The sequence below is a fragment of the Bombus affinis genome, unplaced genomic scaffold (genome assembly GCF_024516045.1).
Source record: "Bombus affinis isolate iyBomAffi1 unplaced genomic scaffold, iyBomAffi1.2 ctg00000059.1, whole genome shotgun sequence".
NCBI lineage: Eukaryota > Metazoa > Arthropoda > Insecta > Hymenoptera > Apidae > Bombus > Bombus affinis.
Genome location: NW_026108820.1, coordinates 42,584 through 57,746, shown reverse-complemented (window position 1 = coordinate 57,746; position 15,163 = coordinate 42,584). Strand labels below are relative to the sequence as shown.

The 15,163-nt window shown below is 39.8% G+C and overlaps 1 protein-coding gene across 1 annotated transcript; it reads left to right on the top strand.

The window, feature by feature from the left end:
* Positions 1–62: 62 nt before the first annotated feature.
* On the top strand, positions 63–4,261 carry LOC126926777 (CREB-binding protein-like). The gene is made up of 7 exons (XM_050743116.1): positions 63–242; positions 321–440; positions 522–823; positions 1,114–1,524; positions 1,612–1,924; positions 2,015–2,429; positions 2,523–4,261. The coding sequence occupies exons 1-7, from the start codon at positions 78–80 to the stop codon at positions 2,996–2,998; spliced, it is 2,202 nt and encodes a 733-aa protein (XP_050599073.1). The 5' UTR covers positions 63–77; the 3' UTR covers positions 2,999–4,261.
* The last annotated feature ends 10,902 nt before the right edge of the window (positions 4,262–15,163 follow it).

Genomic DNA, 15,163 nt, shown 5'->3' with positions numbered 1-15,163 from the left:
GCACGTTTTAGCCTATTCAAGATCCTGATCCAGTTATTAATTGTGACCTTATGGATGGCCGCGATGCTTTCCTTACAATGGCTAGAGAAAGACATTATGAATTCTTTTCCTTAAGGCGCGCGAAATTTAGTTCTATGTCTATGCTATACGAATTGCACAATCAAGGTCAAGACAAGTTTGTCTATACTTGCAATAATTGTAAGAGCCATGTAGAAACAAGATATCATTGTACGGTTTGTGATGTAAGTATTAAAACAATCATCTGTAAACATGTATCATCCAATTTTCAAACAATCTAATGTTATTATTTATTATGCTAGGATTTTGATCTGTGTATAAGCTGTAAAGAAAAAGACGGTCATCCTCATCATATGGAAAAACTTGGTTTAGATTTGGATGATGGTTCATCGCCGGCCGATGCTAAACAAGCTAATCCACAGGTAAAAATATATTTTTATTAACTGAATATATTAATAATTTTGCTATGAATATTTATAATAAATATTTTTATTTTATAATAGGAGGCGCGTAAACTTTCAATTCAAAGATGTATTCAATCGTTGGTGCACGCGTGCCAATGTAGAGATGCTAACTGTCGTTTAACAAGTTGTCAAAAGATGAAGAGAGTAGTAACGCATACTAAAGTTTGCAAACGAAAAACGAACGGTGGCTGTCCAATCTGTAAACAATTAATAGCGTTGTGCTGTTATCATGCTAAACACTGCCAAGAGACTAAATGTCTTGTTCCATTCTGTTCGAACATCAAACATAAGCTGAAACAACAACAGCTTCAACAGCGGCTACAGCAAGCGCAGTTGTTAAGGTAAATACGTCAGTAGTAGTGGTAGTGGTAGTAGTAGTAGTAGTAGTAGTAGTAGCAGTAGCAGTAGTAGTAGTAGTAGTAGTAGTAGTAGTAGTAGTAATAGTAGTATTAGTAGTAATAGTAATAATAATAATAATAATAATAATAATAATAATAATAATAATAATAATAATAATAATAATAATAACAACAGCAGCAACGTTAGAATAATAATTTCCAAAGATAACTAGGTGTATGTATATCCTATGTATATAAGTTAGGTGTATATCTTTCTTTTTAATGTGTTTCAGGAGACGAATGGCTGCAATGAATAGCAGACCCACAGGTCCAGTGGGAGCGATGCAATCCGGACAACAGAGTTCAAATGTTACTATGACCACAGGTGTTGCTATGAAACCAGGTGTCAGTCCTACCAATTTACCTTCGCCACATCAACCTGGAATAGGATTGAAACCTGAAACTCAAACGCCACCTGCTCACGTTCTCCAAGTTGTTAAGCAAGTACAAGAAGAAGCTGCACGGCAACAAGTACCGCATGGTTATGGTAAAGTAACGCCAGGTGGTGGAGTTGGTGCTGGAGTTGGCGTAGGAGGACAAACAGGTGGCGTAATGCCACCACCTCCTATGCAACGTCCAATGCCTGTACAAATGCCAAATCCTGGCGGTACACATCTTATTCCAATGGATCAATGGACAGCAAGGTGAGTTATTGAATATAATAATTAAAATACCGTACACATATATGTATATAAAAAGAGGTATTAAAGCTACACCTTTATTTACAGTAGGTATCAGCCAAGTGCACTGATGCAACAGAATCCTGGTTTGAGACAGCAAACGCCGCAACAGTTAATGCAACAGCAGCAACAACATCAAGGGCTGCCAGCAATAGCTATGGGAGGACAGATGCCTAGGCAAGCTGGAGTTCTCGGTGGTCCGGTTAATCAAGTTGGTCCTCAAACTCAAAGCAACATGCACAAGCATGTATTGCAGCAACTTATGCAAACTCTAAAGAATCCCCATACTCCTGAACAACAAAACCAAATACTTCAAATACTCAAAAGCAATCCACCGATTATGGCTGCTTTTATCAAACAACGGGTATGACGATTAATTTCTTCTATATTATTTGTCTGCTGACATTTTCGATTTTAATAATTTCTATTACCATATAATTTTTTAAATTAATAGGCACTCGCTCTAAATCAACAACAAAGTGGTCAATACGGTGGAGGAGTGGGCGGACCTTTGGGTCCTAATCAGCCGCAGCAACAACCTGCTCTGCAGCATATAATGTCTCAGCAGCAGCAGCAGCACCACCACCACCACCACCAACAACAACAACAACAGCAAGGCAGAATGCAAATACAGGCAATGCTAAATCAACAGCAGCAACAACAGCAGCAACAGCAGCAACCTGTTCAACAGCAACCACCACAATGGTATAAACAGCAAATGCTAGTATTGCAAAGGCACCAGCACCCGTCACAGCAGCAACAACACCCGCAGCAGCAGCAACAGCAGCAGCAACAACAACAACAACAATTTACACAACCACCAGCACCGCCTTACGGTCAACAGCGACCTATAAGGCCGCCCCTTCTCGGTAAGAATTATTTAATTCTGGAGAAAACGAGATTCGTCGAGCCGCTTGGTTCGTGGTCTAACGCTTGCCACGATTCCGCGTATTCTTCTCCAGGTTATGGTGGCTTTAGCGAACAAGGATACGGTCAACCTGGCTTAAAACCAACACCACCTCCGGTACCTTCTCCGCAAGGTGTGATGGGGCCTCCAGGGATTTCTGTACAGCAACAATTAATGCAGTCCGTTCGATCTCCACCGCCAATTCGTTCTCCTCAACCAAATCCTTCCCCACGACCGGTTCCTTCTCCACGTAATCAGCCAGTTCCTTCTCCTCGATCAGGGCCGGTGCCATCGCCTCATCATCATCCACCTCATGGTACACCAACACATTCACCGGCTCATGAACTCGGTGGGCCAAGTGAAATGATGCTTTCGCAGCTGAGTGGTGGAACTGGTGCACCGACTGGTCACCCGGGTACCATGCCACATCATCCATCTCCAGCTCCACCACCCACTAGTGGCACAGACTCGAGTGAAGTGACGCCCATGACGCCACAAGATCAACTTTCAAAATTTGTCGAAGGATTGTAGTGACTATTAGTGAAGTCGGTTAACACGAGTGACTATGTTAGTGGGCGAACGATGATCTTGCATCGTATGTCAACCGTTTAGAAAGAACGGTCGCTGTTCCACCTCTCTGTCATGAGAACAGAGAGAGTAACTTCCATCCGTTCTGCGTTCCTAGCTTCGTGGAGATCAGGTACAACTACTTACGTCCGGTACACTGACCAAGTGCTGATGTTCAGAGACGGGTCAGAGTACCACTGGTGCGACCAAATTAATCCCGGATGACGCGTTTCCTTTTTCTATCTCCGAGTTAAGGTGCAGGAGCGATACAGCGTGTTGTGGTGCTACTTAGATGCTCCGCGAAGATTCTACAGCTGGCTCAATGGACACTTGAACTTACGTTATTGTATTCTCGTATCTCAACCTCGGCTCCCCAATTGCGAACCAGTGGAACGACGAGAAACAATTAATTTGAAACTATACACACATGAAATCAAGAGAGACTATTAATACTTTATCCCCTAATACACATACATATACAAAAGAAACACACACTATGTCTCTGCCCAAACTTTTATTCCCCTTACACATGACTTTTTCATCTATATCACCTTCCCTCGCTGCTGCTCGTGCAGGCTGAGTGAAATCGTACAAATGTGTTGTGTATACTTAACGTTAATTAATAATTAATAGTTCAAATATTATTAGCGTAGCGATTATATGCAGTTATTATATACCACTATTATTATTATCGTGACAAGATGCAAAGTATATAACAAGAAAAAAAAAACGAACTGTATGAAAATGGAAAGATATTGAAAAAGAAATCAACAACATTGTATGTAAGGAAGGGAGAAAAGAATTTAGTGGAAAGTTAAGTAATGTCAACTTAGGTTAATTTGTTATTAAGAGATCGCAACGGTTGCCGAAGGTTGTGCCGAAACCTTAGCACCATTAAATTTTATGGATCATTCTGAAATTAACCTTCAAAGTAATCTGCTAAATTGTCCTATGGGAAAGAAACCTAATAACAGGACAGGCGAGACAACGCGGATTAACGGTGTCGCAACCAAAAAGTAGAAATTCACAAGCTTACTAATGGGAGGATTTATAAATCGTGTTAATTTTGACAACAAAAGTTTTTCAAACCGAGGGTCCAACATGTACAGTTCAATCAAAATATGTAGCTACGAAGCGTAATCGAAAAGGACCCTCGCATGAAAATCGTTCTGTACATACTATACTATTATTACGATAATAATAACGATTATTATTAATTTCCCTGTCTATTATGAATTTATTATTATTATTATTATTGCTATTATATATAATTCTTATTGATTCTTAATTATTATAATTACTATTATTACTCTACTACTACTACTATTATTATTAATAATATTATTTTTATTATTATTCTTCTTCTTATTATTACCATTATTACTATTAATATTATCACGAAAGAAAAATTCAAAACATATAAGTATAGTGTTAATATTCGGGAAAAAAGCGAGAAAGGGATCCACACACACGCGTTATAATTATAATAGGATATCTCTGTGCACGATAAACCCGAGAAAAGGAAATACAAATACAGATACAAGTACACATACATACCGAAGTATGTGACTATGCCAGTGCTGTATCATAGTAAACTGTAAGTGTAACTTTTCCTCTCTCTTTTTTCTTCGATACCTATTTAAATGACTAGTTGGTAACGAATGATGCGTGAAGGTGTACTTCTGAAGTCCGTTTCGTCGGATATTTTTTAAATACACGATGTACAATGTAGCCACCATGTAACCAAGCTATAACCGATTTAATCATAATCAGAATCATTAATGGCACATGCAACCGGTGTAAGATTCATATTTAAACGTGGCGTTTCCGTCGACGAAAGCGCGGTCCGATTCGAAACAAAAAGCCAGAGAAATCATGACCCGTTTGAGAGACACGTTACCTCTTGAAAAATGTATTTGACTCATTCTGATACATTTATCATCAGATATATCTATATACATATAACATCGTACATTTCCATTTGTCTTATATACATCGGTACCCTTTGAATTCGTTATAAAAGAAGGCAAAAAGCATTTTTCTTTTTTTTTTATAAAAATAAAGAAAGAATCTAACGAACGATTGGCGAATGTTTTTTGCCTTGAAAATTTTAATCGCGGGGTTGGACGGGGGTAAGTTTAACGAGAATGGTTCGTTTAAGATAACCGGTTTTCTTTCACTCAATTAAGTTCCAAATTCGAAAGATCGCTTTTTGTTATTTTTAGACTATTTTAAATTCTTTTATAAATCGGTTAATGTGAATCGTCAATCGATTCCGAAACATTCCTTTTGTTATGTATTCTCTTTCTCGCCCTTTCTTTCCTCCATCCACCGGTTTTTCTCTACGTCCTTCGTCCCTCGGACTAGTTTTATAGAAAGAACGTCGTAGATTCGTCTTTCCAAGATCGTCATATAAAAGGACAAAAAGAAAGAGAAAAAAAGATAATTATGTAGAATTATGTGATAGCAGTTAAATCGAGCGGGTCAACTATAAATCGGTTGAGAAACAAATCTTGTCGTGCGTCTGAAATTTCTAAAAGTGAGATGAAAACGATAAGAAACAGAGTAATACAAAGAACAAAAAATAACAATCTACGAAATGCGGATGGTTATCGACTGTAGATTTAAGTAAACGATTTTACTAGTAAAAAGAATAAACGTAACGACGAAGACCCAAAAGTATTTGGCTTAGTATGGCTGTGTTTAGGGCAGTGTTGTAAATCTGAAAGTGGTATACCTTTTTTGGTAGTAAACTCTTTAAGAGCGAACAATCGAACGCTATTGTGTACCAATCCGACGATCGCGATCTACACGAGTCATTTTATCGTTTGATTTTATTAATAATTAATTACTAACGAAGATGACACAATTGCTAAGAATCGGCGTTCATTTGCGAACGAATCGTAAAAATACGATATGTGATGGGTGTGTGTGTGTGTGCAACAGATATAAAGAAAAATGAGTTTTCTCTTTCTGAAGATAGTTCGAGCACATAATTGCGAGTGTAAAAATGGGTCTTAGTGTGTTCGAACATCGAGAAAGAGATGGATTGTAGATTCGCGAAAGATTACTTCCGTAGATGATAAAAAATAAAAAGAAAGAAACGAATGAAACGGAAGCGGTTTGCACGTCGGATTTGTTGGCACGTCAGCATTCGTGGACAATTTATTATTGTAACGAAAAGTGAACGATACAACACTATATATATATTATATATGTACTATATATACTATATATGTATTACATATATTATATATATATACTATATGTATTATATATATATAATACATATACTATATATGTATTATACGATTTGTTTTTCTTTTTATATTATCAAACACAATATAGGTCGCGGTTATATCATGATGGAGTAAACGTTAATTAATTAATTAATTAATTAATTAATTATTCGATAGACGATAATTGCAAACAAAACTATGGAATATAATTATTATTATTACGCTATTATTATTGAAATACCAACTATAGAGTACTACTTTTTATTATGACATTTCGTAACTAGTGAATTGATTATCTGATTAAAGATTAATGAGACGCAAGTGTAACATTTATCCCCCTCGCTCCTCCCAGGTAAAAAAAGAAAGAACTCACACCGTTCTTCATCCCAGTCTCTTTTTCTTTTCCTAAGGAAAAAAGTCTCGAGAGGGACAATGAGAATTTTCTCTCGATACAGCCCCTCGAATCCTGATCCAACACTGCATCGGTCACGATAAATGTACAATATTTAATATAATGCGCTTTCCTTTATTTATTTTTGTCGGTGGGATTCACGTCGTTCTCGCTAAACGAGACAAACGGAAATGGAATGAAAAGATACTGTCACCGTCGCCATTCAGATACCTTTTTGTATCCCCTGGTGTAAAGACCGTTCGCAGAGTGACTTCGGAAAAACTTTAGTTAACGTCTTGTTTGCCCCCGTGTTCGCTATTCATTTTGTAAACGCGTTTTGTAAAATATATATGTTCGGTTTAGATGTGTGAAAGTTAGCCTCACGATATCCACTCGGAGAGGGGAAAGTGAATTTAGGTTTTTGCTACAGTTTTGTACTCTTGGACGTAAAAAAGACTTCGTTTTTCTCTTAACGTAGATAAGAGATAACGTATTTGTAACGTAGATAAGAATACTGTATGTTGATGTTCATGAATATTTAACCGAATATTGTTATATTATTATTAAAAAAGAAGTTTTAAAAATACATTCCATTTTTATTTTTCTCTCAGCTCAGGTTATATATGTACATACGTGTATCTGTTCTGCCGCGCAACACATCTGCACGCCATCCCGCGCGGCTTGCCAACCAACGGTCTACGTGTCGTCCTTCGAACACTCCATAGGCCCAAGTACCCACCATAAAGTTGCAATTCTAGCCGCATTGTTCGCACACACAAGTTCGTTCGTGAGCGCCGAGGCGTGCAGACGTGCCCGGCAAAGTCCACAAAATAGCAAGTACCATCCAGTTGCTGCTGAGTGCCGAGACGTGCAGACGTGTGTCCAGTGCCCTGTGAAGTTCACAAAACTCCACGTGACGCCCAGCTGACGAAAGCAAATCCAACTAACCTAGCCAGGGGTTAACAGCCTCTCGACTAGTTCTTTCACACTGAACTAACTAGCTCGATGATGGCTCTATCATTTCCAACAGGCTCCCCGGAGCAAAATTATAACACCGCCATGTTTCCTCCCCCGTGGCAAGAGGGCAACGCAACTATCCTGGTAAATGACCACCACACGAAAAAACGAAAGCTCGAACCGACCAAGACAAATGTAAACAAGATTCAAACCAAACCATCAGCCAGCCAAGTGACTACCTACAATAGATTCTCAATTCTGGAGTCCACGGAAGACTCCATGATTACAACCGAAGAGGTAAATAATCTCCATACTCAAAGAATTCCCCCTCCCCCACCGATATTCATTAACGACGTAATCGACATACAGTCAATGATTAAAACTATCGAAAAAGACATCAGCAAAGAAGACTACAAGCTAAAGATTAACAACAACCAAGTGAAAATACTGCCGTCCCACCCAGACGCCTATAGAAAGTTAACCAAGCTATTAAAAACGTTAAACGCCAAATTCCACACATACCAGCTCAAACAAGAAAGACCATTTCGAGTGGTGCTACGCAATATCCATCACTCAGTCGATCTAGACGAACTAAAATGCGAACTGTCAAATCACGGCCACGAAGTAACTAACATCAGTAACATTAGGCATAGAATCACAAAAAACCCACTATCCTTATTTTTTATAGACCTAAAACAAAAAACAAACAATAAAGAAATCTACAATATCAATCGGCTGATGAACTCCATAGTTAAGTTCGAGCCACCTCTTGTAAAGAAAGAAATAATACAATGCAAGAGGTGCCAAAGGTACGGCCACACGCAGAAATACTGCAATCACAACTTCCGGTGCGTAAAATGTGCAGGTAATCACCCCACTGACCAATGCACTAAATCCCCGGAAACCCCCGCCAAGTGTATCCACTGTCAAGGAGAGCATCCTGCGAACTACAAAGGATGCTCAGCCTACAAATCGCTACATAATATAAAGTATCCAAAACTGAGACCCAAGGACATAAACATACAAGAACCTAAACCCCAAAAACTCACCACACCAACAGTATCCTATGCGCAGGCAACGCAAGGAAACGCATACAACTCGAAAACACACAGTGTACACACAGAAAATAGAATTCCCACCCCACCAAGCACTGACAACTTTACCAGACTCGAAAAACTTATCGAGAAGCAAACTGAGCAAATTAACAACTTGCTGTCACTACTCACACGCTTCATGGACAAATTCATAAGCACAGAAGCAAAATAAAACCAATGCGAATAGCTCTGTGGAACGCCAACGGTCTAGCTCAGCACAAAGCCGAACTAGAACTATTCTTAAAACAACAGCAAATCGATGTGATGCTCATATCCGAAACCCACTTCACCGACAAAAACTACCTCAAAATACACGGCTACAACTTCTACCACACCCAACACCCCAGCGGAAAGGCTCACGGCGGCACCGGAATCATAATCAAGTCAAACATCAAGCACTACGAACTTCAACCATTCCAGAAAGACTACCTCCAAGCAACAAACGTAGCAATAGAAGACTGTCATGGTACAATCACCACCTCAGCTGTATACTGCCCTCCCAGACACTCCATCGCCAAAGAAGACTTTGACCACTTCCTGGACACCCTGGGCAGCAAATTCATAGCCGGAGGAGACTACAACGCTAAACACACCCAATGGGGCAGCAGACTGGTTACAGTAAGAGGCAAAAACCTCCTCAACAGCATATTAACCAACAACCTCAACTACCTTACCACGTACGAACCCACACACTGGCCCACCGACACAAACAAAATACCCGATCTCCTTGATTTCTTCATAACTAAAAATATCTCGTCAAGACACGTCCAAATCAATTCCTCGGCTGATCTCTCCTCTGATCATTCCCCCGTGATAGTAACAGTCAGTTCAACTATCATCGAGAATACACCTAATGGCTCCATTCATAACGAACACACCAACTGGCAGCTCTTTAGAGAAGTCTTTACCCACACAACTTCAGCCTCAACCTCACTAAAAACCAATGATGAAATCGAAGCAGCCACGGAATACCTAAATGCGAGCATAATAAACGCTATCCGCGTCTCCACACCGGCAAAAACGTCCACCAGCAACCACGAATACCCCCAGTACATACTAAAAAAAATAGCAGAAAAACGTAGACTAAGAAGGATATGGCAGACCCATAGAACACCGGAGGACAAACGCAAACTAAACAACGCAACTAGAAAACTATCCAAAACCATAAAGAACTACAATAATGACCGTTTTCACAAATATCTCGCCAGCTTGTCCCCCACAGCCGACTCAAACTACTCACTATGGAAAGCCTCCAGGAAACTCACGCGCCCCCCACAAATAATACCTCCAATCCGCCGCCCGCAGGGTGGATGGGCGCGTAGCCCTATAGAAAAAGCCAACCTATTTGCCAAACATTTGACTGAAGTATTCCAACCCCATTCCTCCATAGCCGCAGCGGACGTCACCGAATACCTGCACACTCCCTTCCAAATGTCCCCTCCTATTCAACCTTTCACTTCTGCAGAGATCATAGAAGCAATCAGTCGCCTAAACCCCAAGAAAGCAGCAGGTCACGACCAAATAGGAAATAAAGCAATCAAGGAACTTCCCATAAAAGGGATTGCACTCATCGCATCAATCTTTAACGCCATCCTCCGCCTTGAACACTTTCCTAAGGCGTGGAAAATCTCACTAATCACCCTCATCCCCAAACCCGGTAAACCAATATATGAAACCAGCTCCTATCGCCCAATCAGTCTCTTACCTACCCTGTCTAAACTATTCGAGAGGATGCTCACGAATCGTCTCCTTCCACTCTTAGAAGAATTGAAGACTCTCCCAGATCACCAATTCGGCTTCCGAAAACAACACTCAACAGTAGAGCAAATCCACCGCATAACCCACATAATCAGCCAAACCCTTGAAAAGAAAAAATACTGCTCAGCCGTATTCCTAGACATCCAACAGGCATTCGATAAAGTATGGCATGAAGGGCTACTCTACAAGCTTAAAAAAATCCTACCCCACCCATACTACTCCATCTTAAAATCCTACCTAACCAACAGACAATTCATAGTTAAATGTCTAGGCGCCACTTCCGCAACATTCCCAATAAAATCCGGCATACCGCAAGGTAGTGTCCTCGGACCCCTACTATTCTCCATCTACACTGCCGACTTACCCATATCAAACGAGGTAACAATAGCAACATTTGCCGACGACACAGCACTATTAGCTACCCACGCAGACCCAGCAATTGCCTCATCCACTCTCCAGCGAAGTCTCGACTCCATGGAAAAGTGGTTCCAAAAATGGGGTTTTAAAATAAACGAAAAAAAATCCTCCCATGTAACCTTCACGCTCCGAAAACAAACCTGTCCCCAGGTCACCATTAACAACACAATAATCCCAAGCAAGGACTCCGTAAGATACCTGGGCATGACCCTGGACAGGAGGCTAACTTGGGAAAAACATATCTCCGAAAAAACAAAGCAACTAAAGGAAAAACTAAGAAAATTCTATTGGCTCACGGGCCGACGCTCCAAACTAAACATACAGAACAAAATAACCCTCTACAAGGCCGTAATAAAACCTGTCTGGACCTACGGAATCCAACTATGGGGAACAGCAAGTAACTCCAACATTGAAATACTCCAACGCTTCCAATCGAAAACGCTAAGATCCCTATTAAATGCACCCTGGTATGTTACGAACGAAACAATCCACCGAGACCTCAAGATACCTACAGTCAAAGATGAAATACACAAGTTCAGAAGCAGATATAGCACAAGAGTCAACAACCACCACAACCCACTAGTCACCCAACTACTGGACACGACGGACCAGATCCGCAGACTAAAAAGAAAATACCCACTAGATTAAACCATTAGTCCTACTAAAATCAACAATATAAAACTATTATAATCCATGTCATTGTATCACGCCAAACTAAGTTACTGAAAATTCTCAACGAGAATTGATTGTAAATATTCTACTAAATAAAAAAAAAAAAAAAATTGTTCGCACACATGGTCTAAGCACATCTGTTTGCCAAAAAAGACTTTCTAATTCCAGAAGTGTTTTCAGCTGGTTTTTTAGAAAGGTCCTTGGGTTTATTACGTGCTCCTAAGAATTACGGAGAAAGCGAATAGCTAGCCAAGAAAACAATCAGGTTTCCCCATGAACAAGGTCATCTATCAACCACGATGGTAGGAGACATTCTCCCCATCCCTTCAAGCATCCGCGTAGGGCAAAACCAATCGACATCGCGGATTATTACCCTCACTTTCTTAACGAAACGTGTAAACAACGAATCCGCGTTCGTCATGCAAAAGGGAACACCCACATTGAACTTTCTTCCGTCTCAACGTTAGAGCGCCAAGTTAGTCAAAGATCTAACGCCGAACTTCTAACATTAAGTCTAATACCGTGCAGCGTGATAAGTTATTAAGTGTTTATGTCTATTCAATCGTGTATACTAAGTGTTGAAAATATATATTTTAACTCTGTGAGCCACAGTGTTATCATACCTGAATCACCCCTATTATCTTAATCGAAATACGGGGATCGAACTATTCGTGGTGTCGATCATTCTAATCGTAACGGGAATTTACGACTCCCGTTGACGCGTATTCTAACGACCGCGTCTCCCCGCGATAGCTCGAAAATACAGTATCGAAAGACCAAAATCCTTCTTAAGAAGTATTTCTTATCGATAGTATTTATATAATCGCGAAAGAGTTACTAAGAAGGAAACGAATTATTTTTATCTTATCTTCCGAACAGAGACGAATCTTCTTATCCGTATACATCGAAACACTTTGAATTCTTTGTCACATTGCGCGTGTATCCCTTAATAAAGTACATATTTCAATACTCACAATGTGAACAACTAAAGTTTTTCTGTTAACTCTGTTATATTTGCCACTTTACTTGCTCTCACTTGCTACTACTCGTCTGTTCAGCAACTTCGCTTCGAACAATCGTTCGATTTTAATGTTTGTATATTTATTTAAAATTATTCGTTTCTCACCACGTGCACGATATATGGTCTCTTTCTAACTTTTTTCGAAACTTAGCCTCTTCTTACGTATCATTCGTATATTTTACACGATATTTGTACATAGAATTTCATTAACAAGATATAGCATTCAAACGCGTATGTACCCTTGTCTCGACCTGTCGACAAGTTGTACGGATTTTCAATTAGACGAGGACTTATATTTTAGTTCCATCGGATGGCAGAAAAATAAAGAAAAAGGAAGAACCAAAGTACAGTGCGACCTTCTGGCTTTCAAGGACTCCTAGGTTTTCACTGTCTTAACTTAAAATGGGACTAAAGTATGCAACGAACGCAACGCGTGTTTTCCTTCTATTTTCTCACCCTATTTATTCTTCTTGCGTTCGCCGAATCTCCTTTCCTTAGGTGTAAGGACTAATCATTTATCCGATTACAGCGCATAACGTAACAACGTAAACGAAACTGGCACGTAAGAATTATACATATACGTGTATATATTTATACATACTTACCATTAACACAATATGAAAAATCTGACGAAATAAAGTTTACGTATAATTATTTGAATACTGGACATTGTACCTGTGTGCTCTCAGACACCTTTCTCGCGATCATTTCACGTTTCAACTTCTGAATCCTGTCACGATCTGTGGATTCCCGTTCGAGCGCAGTCTTATTTATACATAACATGTCGTTCGTTTCGTTGTCCTTTGTGTACACAAACGTATTTAGATGTACATTTCTTGCAAAGAGTTGTTCGCGAGGATTCGTCAATATTCTAAAAGTCAGTAATGAAGGCAGTATGATGGTAACACATCGAATTAAATCAAATCGGAACACAGGCTTTTGTACGATTTCGTGAGGATTTCCGTTCCCTTCGTTTGACCGAAGTCCGAAGTGATTGCTGCCCGTCAGTTCTTCCGCCTTATCTATCGTTTTCAGCGACGAATCCTTGTTGAACGATATCATTGGACGGATAACAAAAGTAGGAAGTTCAGAGTCCCCATTCAGATCTATATGTACTAAGTTTACACGTACGATATGTTTATATTATCGCTTATATATAAACATATATAATATATATAAATATATATAATATATAAATATGTATGTGATATATATATTATATCATATTCTATATACATATTTTTTTTTTTTTTATTTATTTATTAGAATATTTACAATCAATTCTCGTTGAGAATTTTCAGTAACTTAGTTTGGCGTGATACAATGACATGGATTATAATAGTTTTATATTGTTGATTCTAGTAGGACAAATGGTTTAATCTAGTGGGTATTTTCTTTTTAGTCTGCGGATCTGGTCCGTCGTGTCCAGTAGTTGGGTGACTAGTGGGTTGTGGTGGTTGTTGACTCTTGTGCTATATCTGCTTCTGAACTTGTGTATTTCATCTTTGACTGTAGGTATCTTGAGGTCGCGGTGGATTGTTTCGTTGGTAACATACCAGGGTGCATTTAATAGGGATCTCAGCGTTTTCGATTGGAAGCGTTGGAGTATTTCAATGGTGGAGTTACTTGCTGTTCCCCATAGTTGGATTCCGTAGGTCCAGACAGGTTTTATTACGGCCTTGTAGAGGGTTATTTTGTTCTGTATGTTTAGTTTGGAGCGTCGGCCCGTGAGCCAATAGAATTTTCTTAGTTTTTCCTTTAGTTGCTTTGTTTTTTCGGAGATATGTTTTTCCCAGGTTAGCCTCCTGTCCAGGGTCATGCCCAGGTATCTTACGGAGTCCTTGCTTGGGATTATTGTGTTGTTAATGGTGACCTGGGGACAGGTTTGTTTTCGGAGCGTGAAGGTTACATGGGAGGATTTTTTTTCGTTTATTTTAAAACCCCATTTTTGGAACAACTTTTCCATGGAGTCGAGACTTCGCTGGAGAGTGGATGAGGCAATTGCTGGGTCTGCGTGGGTAGCTAATAGTGCTGTGTCGTCCGCAAATGTTGCTATTGTTACCTCGTTTGATATGGGTAAGTCGGCAGTGTAGATGGAGAATAGTAGGGGTCCGAGGACACTACCTTGCGGTATGCCGGATTTTATTGGGAATGTTGCGGAAGTGGCGCCTAGACATTTAACTATGAATTGTCTGTTGGTTAGGTAGGATTTTAAGATGGAGTAGTATGGGTGGGGTAGGATTTTTTTAAGCTTGTAGAGTAGCCCTTCATGCCATACTTTATCGAATGCCTGTTGGATGTCTAGGAATACGGCTGAGCAGTATTTTTTCATTTCAAGGGTTTGGCTGATTATGTGGGTTATGCGGTGGATTTGCTCTACTGTTGAGTGTTGTTTTCGGAAGCCGAATTGGTGATCTGGGAGAGTCTTCAATTCTTCTAGGAGTGGAAGGAGACGATTCGTGAGCATCCTCTCGAATAGTTTAGACAGGGTAGGTAAGAGACTGATTGGGCGATAGGAGCTGGTTTCATATATTGGTTTACCGGGTTTGGGGATGAGGGTGATTAGTGAGATTTTCCACG